Here is a 19,372-nt window from a genome sequence, read left to right as displayed (position 1 = left end):
CTGAGGCCCAAATAAGTTAAATACCTTGCGCATGTTCAAATGGCCGGGGAGTGGCAGTCAGAATTAAAACCTGATTTATTTGGCCTCAAAATCCACAGGATTATGCTGACTCTTTCCTCCCTCTTCCCAGATCCCTCAAGCCCAGTGGCTGCGTTTATGAGTTTCCAGGGCCATTACTTCATCACGGCTTTCTTAGAGAAGTCCAGCACTGAGAAGCCCCACTTCCGGCCGTACGTGTCGCCACCGCCCAAGGGCCCCCACTCCGCCCAGCGAGGGCAGTGCTAGTGAGAGCGCCCCCCGGTGGGGGCGCCGCCCTTCCGGCGCGCGCTGAGCCTGCGGCCAAGCGCCAGTGCGTCCGTGAGCCTGCCCCGCGCTGTGGAACTGCGGGGCTCGGGGCGGGCGGCGGGCAGCGCGTGGCGGCCGGTGGGAGTGACTGTGGTGGTGAGCGAGCCTCTTGAGATTCTCCCTGGCTCTTCCGCACCGCCCGCTGGGTCCTCTATACGTGGTTGTGACGCCGTCTCTGCAGCCCCACGACGGGCACAAGGAGTTTGCCGTGGTGCCCGGCGCTGGGCCCATGTGCCTGCGTCTCAGATCTCCGGTGCCGGTCCCACTGGACGGCCCCGAGCACGCTGCCCGCCGGCCCCTCCTCGTACACCTTGAGCCCTTCCAGGCACAGAGGGGGTTAGAACTCAGGAGACGTGTGGGGCACCCACGTCATGGCCACTCATCCCGTCGCGCTCCTAGCTGATCACAGTTGCCGGCAAGCGGAGACAAAGCCTGTGGCCACGTGTGCGAACAGCTGCTGCCCCAGAGTCGCTGGGGCCATGTCTACGCCGTGCTTCCATTCGCGCCTCCTGGATCCCGGGCCCGGAGACCTTGTGTACTTGGCGGTTCTCGGTCCCGGTGGCCTGCGTTTGTTGGCCGCGGGGGGCAGCCCCGAAAAGAGCGCAGGCTCTGAGCCCTGGCGCCTTGCTGCGCTTGGACGTGGATCCGGTGCGCCCGCTAGTGCTGAGCTTCCCCGCCCGCCAGCAGGTACTTTCCTGGCTGCAGCCACCGCCTGCGGGGCGTCACCTACAATCCTTTTTTTGCGCTCATGCTCCCAGTGGGCGCATTCAGACTGAGCTTCGCGCTCGAGGCGCTGCCAGGCTTCTTCAGTCAGCAGCCGCTGCCCAGCTCGCACTGGAGTCTCATTCCTGCTGGTCCTGAGCCTCATCCCGGGCAGTATTCTGGCCAAAGCAAGTCTTGGCTCAGAGCTTCGCCTCGACCGAGTTACCGAGTTGGCCTATGGGCCCAGGCGCGGGCGCGATGCCGTGCACAGCCAGGAGACGCGGCGGGCGTAGTTCAGCTCCAGCACCGCCCACGGCTCTGGCTTCCGCACCCAAGCCGCGGGGTTCCCGGCAGCGGGTGACCAGCTCTGGGGCCCAAGAGAGGCGGTGGACAGGTAATGGGATTTCAGGGGATGAGGATCGAAAATCATAGCACTACATTGGATTGCTCAACTAGCAGCCAAAGAGACAGTTTTAAAATGCCAAGTCACGTCCCTCCCATGCAATCATTCCACCTCACTCCCAGTAAAAAACAAAAGTCCTTACAGTGTTTTGTAAGGCCCCATACGACCTGCTCCCATTACCTTTCTGATCTCATGTCCTCTCTTATCGTCCCTGACTGCAGCCACACTGGCCACCTTACTCTTTTCTCCCTGCTCCAGGGCCTTTGCACTGGCTGTCCCCATAATATACTTTTGTGTCACTCCCTCACCTCCTTCAATTGTTTACTCAATTGAATCTTCTTACTGAGGCCAACCTGACCACCCAATTTAAAATAGCAACTCTCCAAGCCCTACAATCTTTTGCCCCTCCCTGCTTTTTTTTTCCATAAAGCATATCACTTTCTTTATTCTTAACTTATTTTCTCTCTCTGCTACACATTAGTTCCTTGAGAACAATTTTTTTAAAGTAAGCCTTAAAGGGGGGAGGGTATAGCTCAGTAGTAGAGTGTGTACCTAGCATTCATGAGGTCCTGGGTTCATTCCCAGTACCTCCATTAAATACATACATACATACATATATACATACATACACCTAATTACCTCCCTCCCCCACAAAAACAAACAAAAATCAACAACAAAAAGTAAGGCTTAATTTAAGCACAATCTTAAAGTAACCTGCCTGATTAATATTCCCATATAGATACACACCCGTGTAACCATCACCTAGATCAAGTTATAGAATATTTCTGTCACCCCAAATAGCTTCAAGTGGTCAGATTTTTGCAAAAGTGTTTTGTTCACCATTGAATCACTAGCACCTATGATAGTGCCCAGCACTCCGTAAGTATTTATGGAATGAATAATAATAACTATGATTTATTAAATGTGTGCCACATTATTTTTATACCAGGCACTGGGCTCAAGGGAAAGTTATTGCTGATGGTCACATGCTCTTTTTCTTTATTACAGTGTAAAATGTGAACGATGGGGAGAGAGGGATAAAATAACAAAGTTAACATTGAATGCTTAACCTTCCTCCTAGCCTTTAGGGTAGACTCTATAATAATATAATAATTCCCCTCCTTTTTTTCTCCTGGAGAAAGGAAGGGGAAGGGCTGGAACTCAAATCTTTTGCCAAGCTAGACAGGAGCAGAGTCAGGATTTGAACCCTGGTACACTTACTTCCAGCGCACAAGTTGTTTAACCGTCTTCTTGTTTTGTTTGCTTTTTGTACTGCCTCACAAACACTTATAGTCAAGATTTATGAGTTAAGTGCTTATATAATTATATATATATAATGCATGTACATTATGTAATGTATTCCTCGTAGCCACCGTGGAGGCAGATTTTTATAAAATCCGCATTTTATAGAGGGAGCAGTTGAAGGTTGAAGTGGCAAAATCACTTCCCAAATCTACACACGGAGAGTGTGGCAGCCGCGATCCCCATTCTCTCAGGCTGCTCCAAAGAGGCGTATCGCCACAGTGAGCGCTGCGCTCCGCGCAGACTCAGTGTAAATGGTAACTGGGCGCTGACCATGGTCCTGAATTGTGCCAAGGCACTCTGGATTTCCCCGAAACCCTGCAATCAGGGGGCTCCCATCCAATATCTTCCAGTTCCGAAAAAACAGCAGGAGACCAGGGAGATGAGAGAAGCGTGAGGGAATACTCAGAGAGGCTAGGGTATTTTAGAAACGAAGATACATACTTCAAGTCATTTATTCATAATGGCTCAGAGCTGGACTCCGGAGCCAAGAGGCTTGAATTAAAATCTTGCAACAAGCTGTGTGCTTCTGGGCAGGTCACTTCACTTCTCAAACCCTCTAGTTTCTCCTCTGTGAAGTGTGAGTAATAATACCAACAACATCATAAGGTTTTCGTGGCCTATTAAAAGATGAGTTAATAGAACAGCGTCTGGCATGCAGTAAATATTTGCCATTATTTTTCAATAAGTTTTAAAAATAGTTCCCTCAGGCCAGGCCTGTTCTAGGCACTGGAAATGCAATGAACAACATAGACCACATCCCTACCCTGAGGAGCTGATACTTAAGCTCCCATTCTAATCCACACCAAAACTCTATATTTCATCTTGATGGAAAATATACAAAATCCTATAGAACAAAAAATTTCTTTCAAGTTTACTTTGTAGATGGATAACTTCATGCACCAACAATTATGAAAAATAACTCCTCTCCCTAGGAATTAGGGAGGATATATATTTCCAATCCCTCCCCCAAAGAGTGCATACACACACACACACACACACACACACACACACACACACACTTCTTAAGGCTGCTTAACATGACAAGGTGGAAGTCTTCACTGGCCAAAATCAACTTACAGATGTGTTTGGACTTACTAGCACAGACACTTTTAAATAATTGGTATAGCTGTCTTTAGAGGAAGCGTTCTCACTGGCTTATCAAAGTCCTATTATACACCCAGGCTGTGCTGATCATTTCTGTATTGCCCCTCAGCCCCACCCTTCTCTTTCTGCTGATACGGACCCCAATTCATTTTAGATTGGGAATGCTGTTAGCTTCTGAATGTTGAGGCTTCAATGCCAGGGACCCTGGATGCTTAGGGTGTGAAGGCAGGTCAGGGATGAAATTAAATGTCAGGATTCAGTTCTGCTGCATCCTCTCCACTCATCTCCAGGTGTTCTGAGACGGCTGTGGACCCTCCCATGGAATCCCATTCCTTCCTAGAATCTTCCCTAATGATGCCTAGAATCTTCCGTGATGATGCCCCTCCAGTTCCATTCTCCTGTAAAGACTATGCATGCTCTGATGGGACCACAAGTCACCTTGTAAAGCACAAAGCTAAGTGTATGCACAGCACTCAGGACACATCTGGATCCAAGACCATGTCCAGTTCCAAGACAGTATCTCTAAAGGACTCCAAAACAGCATCCAGAGCTAAAACTATGGTAATGGTCAAACCAGGATCAGAGAGCATACATGAAGCTAAACCAGGGCTTTTTTTTTTTTTACCTGTGGCTGCAGCTTATCTGGGGCTTGCACAGGGGCTGTGAGTGAACCCTGGCCTAAATCTGTTAGCTGTAGTTGAACCAGCACCTGCACTTGTCTCCCTGCCCATGCTCAGCTGAACCAGAGCCCAAATCCAAGACAGTGTCTTGATCTCAGTCAGAAATTGCCTCAGTGGCCAAGCTGGGGCTCAAGGTGGTGCCAGTGACTGAGCCAAGCTCAGAGGCTGTGGCAGTGGAGAAACCAGAACTTGAAACTGTGTTTGGGTCCAAAATGATACCTGTGCAAATCAGAGATAGCAACTGTCTCTAATGGGCAGGGGTCCATCACAAGGGGTAACTTTTGGGCCTCTGGGTTACCATACATCTACACTTTTGATGGCTACTCTTTCCCCATGCCTTGGGGCTGCACCCTCAGACCCTAACCAGTGGCCTCCCTGCCTTCCAACTGTGGGTTGCCTACTCTGGAGGGAGACAGCCCATGCTTTGTCACAAGGCACATCTTTGGCATTACCATCACTACAGTCAAACATGAGTTCTGCTTTGTTCTGGTAAGAATCATACTGTATGGAATCCTGGGAAGCCCTATCCTTCTCTGTCCCACAGTTTTGTCATCTCAGAAATGGAGGCAATTATGCAGGTCCACCATCCTTTATCTAAAATGACTGGGGCCAAGTGCATTTCAGATTTTGGAATTTCAAATGGTCATATCATGCAAATGCCACGTATTTTATATCATACTCCTAGTGGGTGTTAAAAATAACAAATATTAATATCTCTGCAGTGACATGTCTGAATATTCATACCGAGTGGAATAAGTTAAGACAGTAAGCAGCCACTCATAAGTTCAGGTCAGCTTTCGCTGCCAAGTTAGTTTTAACATCAAACACACAAAACATCTTTCTGTCTTCAGACCAGTTTTGCATTGGGGGATTGTAGTTAAGGGATTATGGATCTCTAGCACCCACCTCATCAGGTCGCTGTAAGGTGGGAATGAGTTAATATATGAAAAGCACTTGGAACAGAGTCCATTTCATGGTAAGTGCCATGTGAGGGATGTTTGCTATGTTTATTGCCCCCTAACACTGGCATCTGGAGCCTCCAAATTCTCTGAGCTTTGGACATATCCTCGGACCATATGCAGTCACGGGTATGTCCCACATTTTTCTTCAGGGAAGATTTAGGGACAGTGCTCTGGATGGAAGGTTGTGGGGGCTAGACTATATTTAATCAGAGTTGCTAGAGGGGGAAAACTCATGGAGGTTACGGATGTAGCAAAGCCACCTTTCAGCACTATAGAAGGACAACAGACTCTGGACCCATATGGCATGGGTGCAATCCCAACTTGACTACTTGTTATTTGTATGACTTTAGGCAGATGATTTAACCTCTCTGAGCCTCCGTTTCTTCATCTGTGAAATCAGAATGATGTAAAGACCTACTCCATAGGGCTGTATTGAGGACAAAAATGAGAATACATGGAAAGCTCAGAAAGTGTATGATTCTGACTTGCTGTGGGAGCCCATGATGGTCCATACTCCCCTCCACACCCCTTGAGAGCTCGCCCTGACACTCAGGAGTCAGGATTTCCCCCAAGTGCTCTAGTGGTTCCTCAGCATCCTTCAGCCTCCACTCCAGGTCTCCAGCATCCTCAAATTCTCAGGGCTCCAGATTTTTACTCTCACCACATGGGCCCCCATCTCCCAGGGACCTGACACTCCTGAGTTCCCTCATTAATTGAGGAATATTTTTAATTATTGTGTATCAGACCTTGTTCAAGAAACGGAAGGCACATCAGCAACCAAGGCAGACAAAATCCTTGTTCTTCCAGTGCTTATATTCTAGCGGCGAGAGATAAGCCACACATTTAAGTTAATTTTATAGTATGTTAGAAGATGATACGTGCTAAAGAGAAAAAATAGAGCAAGGAAAGTGGGATCAGGATTTCTGAGAGTACAGTTTTAAATAGGAGGGCCTCGCTGAGAAGATGAAACTTAAGCCAAGTCTTAAAGGAAGTGAGGGAGAGGGCCGTGTGGGTATCTGAGAAAAGAGCATTCCAGGCAGAGGGAACAGCAAGTGCCTAAAGTGAAAATCTGCCAGGGACATTACAGGAACAGCAAGAAGTCCAGGCTGAAGTGGAGGGATCATGGTGCCGAGAAAAGGGAGAGATCATGGGGGTCAGATTGTGTATGGCCATGTGGGCTCTCACAGCAACTTTAGCTTTTATTCTTTGTGAGGTGGGAGCCAAGGAAAGATTTTGTGCAGGGGAGGGATGAACTATCACTTGCATGTGAATAAGGTCCTTGTGGCTGCCATGTGGGGAACAGACTCTGGAGCTTGTGAAGGAAGTGCTGGGAGAACAGTGAGGAGGTTTGCTGCAGTAGTCCTGGCAGGAGATGATGGGGGTCGGGCCAGGATGGAGGCAGTGAGGGAGACTAAAAGGTGGGTTGGAAACCTTCTGGGGGATAGAGGATAAAAAAGGAAATCATGGATTGGAAGAAGGGAGATACTCTCTGATTTGGAAGCTCTTAGCAGAGGCTCTTGGTAATTGTGGGAAAGACATTTGAGTTCTGGCTGAAGGCTCTCCTATGAACTGGAGGAAGTGGGCAGTCGTAGCTCCTTAGTGAAAATAACTTATCTGGATTCCTCAGAGAAAGACTTTTGAGTTTTGTGTGAGGACACATCTGGGTGTGGAAACAAGACTCTTGGTTAGTGGCTGAGGATGAGACCTTGAAGCCCCCACTCAATCAGTACCCCAACATTCAACCCCCTCAGCTTCCAACCCTCACCCCTCCTCAAATGCTTAGGAATGCAGCCTTTCTGGTGACTCTGGCTCTTAGGTCGCCCTGCCCAGCAGTGGCTGTGGCAGCCAGTGACCCTGAGTGATGGGCAGCTGTGGTTGTACCCTCGCAGCTCCAAATTATGAGCAGAGGCAGATCTGGAACAAGAGCCACCCAAACTGTGCCTCGTCGCCGACTGGCAGCACGTGTGGTCTCTGCAAATGACCAGCAGCTAACGTGCACAAATGGCAGGCCTGTGTGGGAACTTCAACTGGGAAACTCCCGAAGATGTGGGAGGTCCCAAGCCTCGCGTCTTCTTGTGCAATTGGGCCCTGCAGCCACCTGCTACCCCATGCCACACCCTCTGGGCTGCTTCCTGTGCCCAGCCTGCACCCCAAACAGAGACCCCAGGGCCCTGTGCTGTCCTAGGAGCTCTGAACAGGTCATCAGGCCACTGCGATTATCTGCTGCAGCCTACACTCTTTGTGTCCAGCTGCAGTGCTTGGATCTGTCGATCTATCTCTTCCCCAACTACCAACTTGGGCTTTGTGTGGCCCTCCAGGTCTATATGCCTGCTTGTCAGCACCTGGGTATCAGCGTCCATCCCTGGAAATTCCCAGCTGGTTGCCTTGAGTGAGCCTTAGAAGTAAAGGGCTATGGGCTGCTGGTGAAAGGGACTCTGGAAACTAGAGGGGACATTCCTTGATACTAGAGTTGATTCCTGGGGCAAAGCTCAGGGTCCCTGGGGTGGGATGGCCTCGGGCCTTAGGGATGGGACTGCTGAGGCTCTGGAGCCAGGGCTTCTTGGGTCTGAGGATGGAGGCTCCTCCACCCTAGGGGTGGGGCTTCTGGGTTCTGAGGACTGGAACACCTGGGTCTTGGAGTTGGAGTCTGTGGGTCCTGAAAGTGAAGACATAGTTTCTGGGGTCCGGAATTACGCAGTTCTAAAAGGCAAGATTCCTAGATTTGGTGGATGGAAAAGTCCTCTAGGCAGTGAAGACTCCAGGGTCTGCAGTGAGAGTTTCATGTCCCATGGCCTGACTTTTATGTTCTGGAGAAGGGACTTCCGGTTTCTGAGGACAGAAACTTTACTATGTGAGGTGAGGATTGCTGGGGCTGCAAAGCCTCCACTCTAGGGGGCACCAAGCTGCCTGAGGATGCATTGGCCTGGGCCTTTGGCCGTAGTTTCTTGGTGGGTTCCCGCGCTGGGTACCTGGATGCTGCTGGCAAGATGCTGCCACTGCTACCATCCTCTGTCACCCTGCCAACCACCAGCACCCCAGCCCACTTTGTCTACATATGTGACATCCTCTTGGCCACACTGGGGCCCTTCTGACTGTGCTGTAAACTGCTTGCCCCAAACCCCTCTGTCCAAGATTGCATGGTGGATATATGCCTGGGCACTGTAACCTGCTAGATGCTAAGTGTCTACCGTGAAACTTGCCAGCTGCTGGGCAGCCAGGTCTTCCCCTGGCAGAAATTGAGCCTGTGCAGTGAGTGTCCAGGGCTTCGGTCCAGCCTCTCCTCTCTGACCCACTCCTGACCCCAGTTCAGCTCCTTGTTGCCCATCTTAGGGTGCTAGTCTCCCCACCTCCCACCCGCCACACACAATTTAGTCCTTGAGACCCATACTTCCCACGGTGCCAGCCTCCAACCACTTCTCCACTCCCTGTCATGGTCGGGGACCTCATACTTTGCCCGTCCAAAAGTGTCAGCCCAACTCAGACGAAAGTCCTTCCCCTGGCTCTTATCCTTCCTACTTCTTAGCCCTGATTATGGTCCAGCCCTTCAACCCTTACCTCTTCAGAAACTCAGACCTGTTCATGGTCCAGCCCCCAAACCCTTACCCATCCCAAACCCTTAGGGATTAACTGTGCTTCTGATTCATGGTTGGCTACCTGGTCTTTCTTTACCCATTGCAAAGTTAGCTTCAGCTCTGCCCAAGTCAAGCTTTCCATCCCTTACCCTTGCAAGGCCTCAGATGCCACAGCCCAGCCCCAGAGGTGAGGGTGAGACTCCAGCAGCCACTTGCCATCAAGTAACCCTCCATTCCTACTCCTCGCAGGCTTGCTTTGCCGCACACACTCACACTACACACTGTGTGCTCGGAGCTGCCCAGACACTATCGCAGGACAGGAGCGGCCACCCGGCCGCGAGGATCGCGGGCGCTGCCTCCAGGGCTGCGAGGGCTGCGTGTGCGAAGCGGGCTTCGTGCTGAGCTGCGCCGGCGCCGCTGCCCGCCCTTCACTCCGCACACAGCCGCTGCTGCCGCTGCCACCTGGCGGCCAGATGGCCTGCAAACCGTGCCGAGCAGGATGGGTGGCCCTGATCTCTGCCTCGCCCCAGGCAGGCTCCATTACCGCACTTTCGAGGGCACCACCTTCCACCTCCCCAACGCCTGCACCTATTCATTGGTGGGCACACAGAAATGTTGCCTTTGGGTACGTGGCCCTTCAAGGTAGTGCTGGAAAATGGCTCATGGATGCCTGAAATCCACCGCGTGCTGCTCCACCGCTTCCTCCTGGACCAGGGATGTGTCAAGGTGAGATCCCGCCCCCTCCTTTGCCTCCTTTCAGCTGCCATCCAGTCTCTTACTGATGGTCCAATCTCTGCCTACCCCCCACTGAGGCCTTCCTCCCCCCATCACCCTCATTTCCACTCTCTTTTCCTTCTTCCTTCTCTATTCTCCACCTCCTCCTCCCTCTCTTCCTTCCCCTTCACCTTTCAGCCCCCTCCCAATAGCTGGGTCCACATGTCCCTTCTCCATACTGCCCAGGCTCTCTGTCTCTCCCACTTCCCTCCCCCACTTCTCTTCACCCCAGTATGCCCACCCCACCTGTCTCTCCCACCCCCCACATCTTCATCTCCAGGTCTCTTTTCCTCTGCCTGGGTCTCCGGGTGCCCTCCATGCTCCATGATTACCGTTACCTCTTCCCCAACTCCCACCTGGCATCCCCAACCCCAGTCCCTGCTTGCCCACCTTCCTTCCCTGCATGCCCCTCTCTCACCTCTGCCCTTCCTCCTGCCTCGCATCCTCTCCCCTCCTCCTGTCCCAACATCTCCTCCCACCTCTTCCCTGGCTCTCCAACCCTCCATTGCCGCCTCCTGATCCCCCAGGTCCACAGATGCCCTCTAGGTCTCTCCTTTGTCTCCAAATAGGAATACTCCTTCTCACCTTACACCCCCGTGCCCACCCCACCACTCGCCTCACCTCATTTTCCTTCCCCTCTCCTAACCTCCACACACCTCCTCCCACACCTTTCCTGGTCTTCTTCCTACTCTTCAGTACCCACTCCCAAGTGCTGCCGTGATTGCCCCTTCCGCCTTGACTCCCTCTCCCCCTTTACTTCACCCCCACATCCCTCCTCTCCCTCTTCCCCTCCCTCTCCACTCTCCCCCTGTTCCAGCACACCACCTCTCTTAGCCTCCGCACTCACTCCCCACACCACTGCCAACCCCTCTTCTCCTTGATTCTCCCCAGTGCCTGACCCCCACCACTGACCTTCGGCTGCCTGTCCTTGCGCTGACAGGGGCGGTTGCACAGCCTCTGTGGCGACTTCAACAGATAACCTGCAGCAGCCGAGGCCTAGGCCTGCACTGCATCCCTGCCCAGATGCCAGCTGTCCAGCAGCCACTGAGGACAAGGGCCCAGACACAGCACCTGTGGCCTCCCGTGTGAGCCCAGCGGCCTGCTGGCGCCCTGCCACGCATGCCTGCTGCTGGAGCCCATCTTCCAGACCTCTGTGGTCAAAATGGGCTGTGCCCTCAGGAACCACAAAGTGCTCTGTGGCCTGCCTGCAAGCCTGTGTGGCCGCCTGCCAGACGGCTGGTGCCAGTGTGCAGCCCTGGAGGGCGCCTGGCTTGTGTCCCCTTCAGCTGCCTTACGGAGGAAGTCTGTGGCATCACAGATGGACTCCTAGGCTCTACTGCAAGGTGAGCAGGGTTGTGGTCTGAGGGGTCAGAGGTAGAGGCATGACCTCTGGGTCTTGGGAAGGAGGGGACTGGTGACCCAGACTCCTGCAACTAATAGGTCCCTGACCCTCATTCTCCCCCTCAGCCACCTTGGCCCCTGCCCTGAGGCCTGTGGCCCCACTGCTGGTTCCCCATCATTAGTCCTTGGTCCCAGTCCCCAGTGCCTGACAAACTCCTGCTTTTTCCCATGTGTCTCTGCACATCCAGCCACATGTGCCAACCCCTCAGCCCCAGAGCACTGTGGCCACCCCTGTGCCCCTAGCTGCCAGTGCCTGCCTGCTCTTCGCTGCTGGAGGGTTGATGTGTGCTCCGTGCCACTGCTCCTGCTTCCTGCACCAATGCTGCACTTTCTGGACAGACAGCTGTATTCAGAACCGCCACTGCCCAGCCCCTGGGGCCCTGGTGAGCAGTCTACCGGGTGCTGGCCTGAGAAGGGCTGTGGTCGCTGCAAGGCTGCCGCAGGTGGCTGGCATCACTACCTATTAGCCCAGCCCCCACCCAGCACCACCACCCTGGAGGAACCACTGGTCTGCACTGCCACTGGAGACTTCCACTTCCACACATTTGGAGGAGCCCACTGTGAACTCCCTGGCTCCTGCGTCTACCACCTGGCAGGTCTCTGTGACACAGCCCACACCAACCTTGAGCCCTTCAGCCTCAATTTGACCCCACTTCTGTGGTCATGTGGCTGCCCAAGGACCTGACCCCCTCAGCCTATGGTCTGAGGCTAGATGTGAGTCTGAAAGATCGCAACTACTTCTAGGGGAGGTTCCAAAGTCCCACACTGACCCACCATCCCTCCCACTATTCTCAGATAACCCATAGTGACCCTTCTTTTCCTTTGATGCCTCTTTTACTGACTCTCCCACTGGTCCTCAAATGTGTCCACTCCAATTCCCTAGTGGCCCTATTTATCCCTTACCGGTGGTTACTGACCCTCCTCCTCACTGACTTGCTTGTTGACTCCTTCCCACTGACTCTGACTTGTTCATGCTTAACCACCCTTGAGACTCCTACTACTCTCCCATTAACTCTCCATTGAGTCTTCCATTGACTCCCTGATTGACTCCTCTTTAACCCACCGGCTCAGCCCTGACCTCCCCATTGACCCTCTCTTTCACCCCCCTTTTAATATCCCATTAACCCATTGCCCCTCCCCAACTGATCCTACTACTGTTATATTGACTCACCCATTAACCCTATTTACTGCCCTGTTGACCCCACCCCACACTCCTACCCCACTGATCTGTGCTGAGCTATCTATTGACACTCCCAGTGATCCATGACTGGCCCATTAATGCCCCCACTTACACCCCTGTAGATCTTGCTATTGAGCTTCCTGTTGATACTGACTCCTCCATTGAATTCTCAGCTTTTCTGTTACCCAGTTGAGCCTCTTTGACTCATTATCTCATCCATTGAGCCTTTCATAGTGTCTCATTAATTCATCGACTCACTTTCTAACTCCACCCTCATTAACCCTCCACTTGAGCAGCACCCCTAGTTCCACCCAAAGCCTTCTCTTGATCTTCAGTGACTCATTTCACTTTCTCCATTTGCCCTCTTCTTGATCCTCCCTTTGATTCCTCACTGACTCTTCCCACTGACTCCCTAATCATTCTTTTTTTTTTTACCACCTTCATTGATTGTCCACTGACCTCTCATTAATTCTGACCATCCAGTCACTCTATCATTGATCCCCCATTGGATCCTTTGGTGACCCCCCATTTAGCCTCCATTGACTTCCCACTGAATTCTCTTTTGATCCCTAATGAATGTTCTCCTTGATCTCTCTCTGATCCTTCATTGACAGTTCCAAGAATGTCTTCTGACTGCCAATACTCCCTTTCCTGGCTGTTCTCCCACCCCCCATGCCCTCTCTGTAGCTGGACAGAATTATGGAATCACTGTCCTTCTTTTGTGGCCATTACCTCCAAGCCTACAGCTGGGGCTGTCTGTTCTGCATAGACATACAAAATGTCTCAATAGATTTTTAATTTGTATGTCTTATTAGGAAGTTGAGCATCTTTTCATATATCTAAGAAACATTTCTATTTCCTTTTTTATTAACTTTCTGAATAGCCTTTGCCCATTTTAAAAATATTGTGTTGTTGATAAAGGAGAAAAAAATATTGTGTTGTCGGTCTTTTTGTTTTTGATTTCTAGGAACTCTTCACGTATTTAGGGAAATTAGTCCTTTGTCTGTGATGTGTGCTACACAGGTGCTTCATTGTTTGTCCATTCATGTTTATGACGGCTTTTTGGACCCAATATTGAGTCTTTGTCTCTGCAGATTGGGGAGGCATTGGTCCGGCCTGGCTGCCAAGAGCGCTGTATGTGCTTACATGGCCAAGGCCTTCAGTGCCAGCCCTTTTCTTGCCCACAAAGCATAGGTTGCATCCTGGGTGGGGATGTACAGTGTTGTTGTTGCTGAAAGTTCCGCCCCCGTCCCTGATGAGCCAAATAACTCAGGGACCGGGTCTTGGAGCTTAGAAGAAAAGAGGTAGCTCTATTACTTTGCCAGGCAAAAGGCACTCACAGCAGGCTAGTGCCTTTAAAACTGTGAACCCACTTTGGGGATGGGGTAGGTTTTATAGCCATGGCTCAAACAATAAAGCATCAATAACAATCAAAAGAATCATTTTCTCATCAGAAGACTTAGAATGGCATCATGATGCCTCCAGGTGACCAATTCTATAGAGGCTAGCAGTTGTCACTTTTTCGATCTCGTTATCTCGTAAGCACTCAAGGTGTGGTCTTCTTGGTATTTAGCCTACTTTGGAAGGTTACAGTTCTGTGACCTTCTCCCTGGAGATTGACCCAGAGGCCAATCATGATTATAGCTTTTGATTACTAGAATAACGTAAAAATAGTAAGATCAATAGCTTTAGTTTTAACAATGGGCCTGAAACTGTGAGTAGCAACCGGTTAGTCAGGTCAGTTGACCGTTTCAAGGGCAAGCATAAGAATAAGCAATCTGTTAGCCTAAATGTGGCCATTTTATTAATCCTCCTTCACTGTGAGTCTGAGAAGGGTGCCATGTGTTACCTAGCACCTGGGGGCCTCTTCACCACCTTTGATGGCTTCAGTGTGCTCACACCCATGCCTGTTATACCCTGTGCCTGTGAGCTAGCCACATTGGTAGGTTCTAGGCCCCAAGATCCTGACTGGTTCCATGTAATTTCTGACTTCCCAGTTTGTCCTGGCTGCACTGCTCCCCAACCACAAATGATCATCAGCTTCAGGGATGGCTGTGCAGCTGTGGGACCCAACTGGGAAATGCGAGTAAAGGGCTACCTCAATTCCAGCCAAGACCTTTGTGTAGCCTAGTACTGATCTCAGGGGCCTCTTAACCCCTCACTGACTTTCCATAACCTTTTCATGTAGAACTGTCCTCCCATAATCCTCTGATCTCACATTGACCTCCACTGATTAAATGTCCTTGCCCTGATCTCCCATGACCCTCTAGACCCCACATAAACCTCACCCTGGACTTCTCAGGACCCACTGACCCCACCTTGACACAAGACCTGCTGAACTCCTGGAAACTACTGACTGAGTGACCAGAGCTATAATAGGGGCAGCACATGTTGGAGTGATCAGGGCTTGAATAGGCAGGCTGTGGGAACCCAGAGGCAGTACCTCCAGTTTAGGGGATCAGTGAAGGCCTTCTGAAGGAGACAACAAATGAGCTGAGACCTGACATTAAACTGGGGAAGAGAGCAAGGAGGAGAACTGTAAGGCAAGGCCAGAAAAAGGGAGATGCTACACTCGGGGCTGCAGTAAAAATCAACTAATGAGTATAAAATATCCCACTAAATGTCTGTGGAGTTAGGACCAAGGAGGCTGTTGGTGATTTAAGAAATCACATCAGGAGGTCATCTCCTGGACTGCAGGGCTGAGGAATGAGACAAGTACAGACAGCAGGCATAGACCCCTCTCTTGACAAGATGTCTATGCAGAAAGGGGAGAAAAAAGTCAGTTAGGAAGAGGCAGAGGGCAAGCGTATCTTAGAGCTGATTTGTTGTTGTTGTTGTTGTTGTTGTTGTTGAGATGGGAGAAACTTGGGGATGTTTAAGTGCTAATGGGAAGAAGCCAGACTAGGAGAGGTCGGAAACCCAGCAGGGAAAGATGCCAGGGTAGAGACCCCTGGGTCCCCAAGGAACACGGAAGCAGGAGAGCCACAGAAGAACTAGAATCCAGGCCTGCAAAATGGGTAGTATTTATAAGGGGAAACAAACTTGAAATCCCTTGATGAGAAATAGAATCACCTGTGAGTTCAAGGCTACTTGTAGGAATGGGTGGATGGACCAGCAAGAGAACTGCTTGGGTATCTGCCACAACCTAGCAGGTAAGCTAAGCCAGAGCCTTTGGCTAGAGGGTCAAGAGACTCCGACTATGTTTCTTAGAATTCTAGTGTAACTTTGGGTGAGTGACTCAGTCTCTATGTCTGTTTCCTCATCCACTAAAAGTGGTGATAACACTATCCACTGCATAGGGTAGCTGTGAAGATAAAGTAAGAGGCTTGGCATAAGTACTCAATAAGTATAAGCTGTGATAGCTCTAGCAGCCACTTTTATATTATCTTTTGGAGAGACAGTATAGATAGCAGAGTGGCTAAAAACACAGGACATGAAGTCAGACCCCTAGGTTTCGAAAACCTGACTCTGCCACTTACCAGCTATGTAAACCTAGGCAGGCTATGTTACTTTTCTGGCCCTAGTTTCCTAGGAGGCAGAAGGTATATGGTGCTGCAGATCTAGATTGTCAGAGTGTTGGTGAGGATTTAATATCACTTAAAATATTAAATGTTTAATAAACTACTTTAAATAGTCACTATTTTAAAATAAATGTATTACATAAAATATAAATTAGGTGACAATATATTAAAAATCAATTGCATTCTATTATATTGCATATTATGTTGACATACTGTGTTACACATTATAAGATAAATATTTATAAAGCCCTTGGAATAGTGCCTGGAACAGAGTATGTGCTCAGTAAATAGTTATTAGATTATGAAGACACAGGTGAGAGAGATATGACAGATTCTAGAGGCTTTTTTTCTCTCTAAAGCTTCCTTTTAAGAAAGAGTTCATTATAGAAAATTTCAAGCATCACAAAAGAAGAGAGAATAGTGTTATGAAACCCCATTATGGTTACAAATATTTTGCCATTCTTCCTTTAAGGCATCTTTTCCTCCCATTCTTTTTGTTTTGTTTGTGTTGGAGGATTCTGAAGAAAATCTCGGAACTTATTCCTCTAGCAAAGACCTGAATATGCATTTATTATTTTTTAAAAATCTATTTCTTTGGGGGCAAGAGGTAATTAGGTTTATGTTTTGTTTTGTTTTGTTTTAATGGAGGTACTGGAGATTGAACCCAGGACCTCATGAATGCTAGGTACACACTCTACTACTGAGCTATACCCTCCCCCCAGATGAATATGCATTTCTGATAGAGACACGGGCGGGCGGGATTCACAGCGGTTTCTGAGTTCCCCTTTGATTCCCGGACTCCGGCCCTCATCCCAGCCCCTGACCCGCCTCCGCTCTCCACAAAGGAACTGACGCCCCACGCAGCTCGCTGCCCAGTTGTGCGGAGGCGTGGTCGCAAGCTAGGCGAGGTCCCCTACGCTCCAGGTGCTGGTAGGGCCCAAGGGGGCCATGGCCTTGCGGGCCTCCCCAGTGCTACGAGGACGCCTCCGCGTAGCCTCTGGGGACTACAACGAATTGCGACGGATGACCTGATACTCCCTGGAGGACACCGGGGTGCCAGCCTGGTCGACGTGTCCCAAGCATGCTGGACTTGGGGCTTCAACAGCTGGTGAGGCCCCTCCCTCTTCTACCCCCGGGTCCGACTCACATCGGCAGAGGGCGCTACCAGCCCAGCTCCCTGCGCTACAGGCTGCCTTTAGGGGATTGCAGCCCACACCATCTCTCTAAGCTCGTCTTCCTACAGCACTGAGCTTGTAGTGCCGGCTATGACCCAACACTTCAGCGCCTGACATCGTCCCTCTGTGCGTCCGCAGGGTTGGGACTCTCAACGCACACCCGCCCCGGGGGTGAGGACGCACGGAGATTGCTTTAATAAATAACGTGGCAAAAAACATGCTTGTGCCTGTCCCTCTCCTCTCCCAGGACCCGGGAGTTAAGTCAGGACACCCTGTTTCCTTCCAACCCCAAACCTTAGAGTCTGACCGCCTCAAAACTACTGTCCTCACAAGGACACCTATTCCCTGTTGGGTGGGCCAGTAATTCAGAGGCCCCGCCCCTTACTCGCGACATTGTGATGTAACTACAGCGACAGCCAATGGGATGCGACGGTGCCTCATAGCAAGAGGCGGAAGTGCCTGTTGCCTTGCAACGCCGCTTTTCCCAGCAGTGCTGCCGCACGACTTTGTGACGCGTTGACTGTGTGCTCCCGCGGCCCAGCTGTAACCATGAGTCGCCCCAGCCGGCTGCAGAGACAAGTTCTGAGCCTGTACCGCGAGCTACTGCGCGCCGGGCGCGGGAAGCCGGGCGCCGAGGCGCGGGTGCGGGCCGAATTCCGGCAGCACGCCGGCCTGCCACGCTCCGACGTACTGCGCATTGAGTACCTGTACCGCCGCGGGCGCCGCCAGCTCCAGCTGCTACGCTCCGGCCACGCCAAGGCCATGGGCGCCTTCGTGCGTTTGGGGGACCCGACCGAGGCGACCCGTGACGCGGGAACCCCAGGGACTCCGCCTGACGCTGATGACGGTCCAAGGAGACCGCTTGACAGCATGGGGGCACCGGAGACCCCGTCCGAAGGACGGTGACTGGCAGAAGGGCTCGCCCGATGGCCCAGGGGAACGAGGGGCCCGCCTGACTGCGTGGGGGGACCAGGGAACCCGCCTGATGGAAGGTGAGCGGTCTTAAGAGACTAGATCGACAGACTGGGGATACTGGAGAGCCCTCTTGATGATGAAGGGTCCGATGGCGAGAGATGCCCGACCTTGCCCGTTGTATGGTAACGGGTCAAACTTCCCCATGAAGGCTTGGGGTGGCCTGGGTCGCCGGCTGGCTGGACTCTCAAGCTGAGAGCTACTTACCCTCAGGCCTGGGGAGCCGGGACGCCCGGCTGTTGGACAGAAAGAAACTGACATGCCCCTCTCTTGACTCCTGAGAACATACCTACTCCTGGTTCCTCAAGGAAACTCCCTTCCTCTGTATTTAACTCTGAAAAGAACAGACTTTTTGCTGAGGAGTTTGAAAAGATACCCTGATGGAGGATGAGAAGTCTGGAATCCCCCTTAGAAAAACCTTTGCCCCATTGTGACAAACTTGGACCGGTGAGGAAGGGGCTAGGGTTCTTTCACTTCAGCTAATCAATTAAAGACCTCCCCAAGACCTCTACATGATGGTTCTGAGGGGGAGCTCCAACTCCTGCCCACTTTCCTGCTCAGGAATGTTGGACAAAGGGAATAAAATTGGGGATTTGCTTACTTCCCTTTTGGTGGTCTTAATGTGTTTGGGGGTTTTTGAAGTGTCCCTCCTCCAACATACCAAGAAGTGACCCTCTGGGAGGGGATGGGTGTGGGGAGCTGTCTCTTCCCCCTCTGGAGCCTCTAGATTGGCAGATTGGTTGGATTAGCATAGTTCTCCTGAGCAGACCCATGGAGGGAACCCACCCTGACTTGACCCCAAAGAAGCCCCAGTTGACTCCTTAATGGAGAGTAGTGAAGCAGGAGAGGAAATGGTGGAGCGGAGGAGGCCTGGCTGGTAATCCCTGAGGCAGTGGCGGGGCCCTCAAACCTGACTGAGTCCAGCCTCAGCTATAGGCCGAGATTTTTGTTAGCAACGCCCAGGGGTAGGGGAGGAGAGAGAGAGACCCATGGGCCACAGGCATACCTCCTCCCATGTCCTCACATGGACCTGCTCTAGACATTCTCTGGGGTACTGCATTTTGCAGCCCTCAGCTGTATTTGCACCCATGTCTGTTAAATAAATGGAAAGCAGTTGAATTCTTAGCAAGATGCAGTTGAGAGGAGGAGGAAGGCCTTAGGAAAGGAGCCCAGACCTCGGACCAGAGGGAGGATGGACAGATGAGAAACAATCTCTGCCCCAATCCCAGTGGGGGAGGAGGTACTCGAATAGTTATAAGGTGGAATTGAAATGTGA

The 19,372-nt window shown here is 51.2% G+C and overlaps 1 protein-coding gene and 1 long non-coding RNA gene across 2 annotated transcripts; one reads left to right on the top strand and one right to left on the bottom strand.

Annotated features, from left to right (window-relative positions):
* Positions 1-3,189: 3,189 nt before the first annotated feature.
* LOC140698428 (uncharacterized) lies at positions 3,190-4,119 on the bottom strand. Its single transcript, XR_012076213.1, has 2 exons — positions 3,999-4,119; positions 3,190-3,323 (listed from the first exon to the last, which is right to left on the bottom strand). It is a non-coding gene; the product is annotated as an uncharacterized lncRNA (long non-coding RNA).
* Positions 4,120-16,817: 12,698 nt separating this feature from the next.
* SDHAF1 (succinate dehydrogenase complex assembly factor 1) lies at positions 16,818-18,696 on the top strand. Its single transcript, XM_072967170.1, has one exon. It carries the CDS (start codon positions 17,674-17,676, stop codon positions 18,028-18,030), a length of 357 nt encoding a protein of 118 aa, XP_072823271.1. The 5' UTR covers positions 16,818-17,673; the 3' UTR covers positions 18,031-18,696.
* The last annotated feature ends 676 nt before the right edge of the window (positions 18,697-19,372 follow it).

Source organism: Vicugna pacos, chromosome 9 (assembly GCF_048564905.1).
Source record: "Vicugna pacos chromosome 9, VicPac4, whole genome shotgun sequence".
Lineage (NCBI taxonomy): Eukaryota > Metazoa > Chordata > Mammalia > Artiodactyla > Camelidae > Vicugna > Vicugna pacos.
The sequence above is the reverse complement of the archived record's forward strand: the minus strand, read 5'-3'. Positions and strand labels throughout refer to the sequence as shown.

Excerpts from the sequence above, each read along its gene's own strand:
- SDHAF1 (XM_072967170.1), top strand. The coding sequence starts at position 17,674 with ATGAGTCGCCCCAGCCGGCTGCAGAGACAAGTTCTGAGCCTGTACCGC.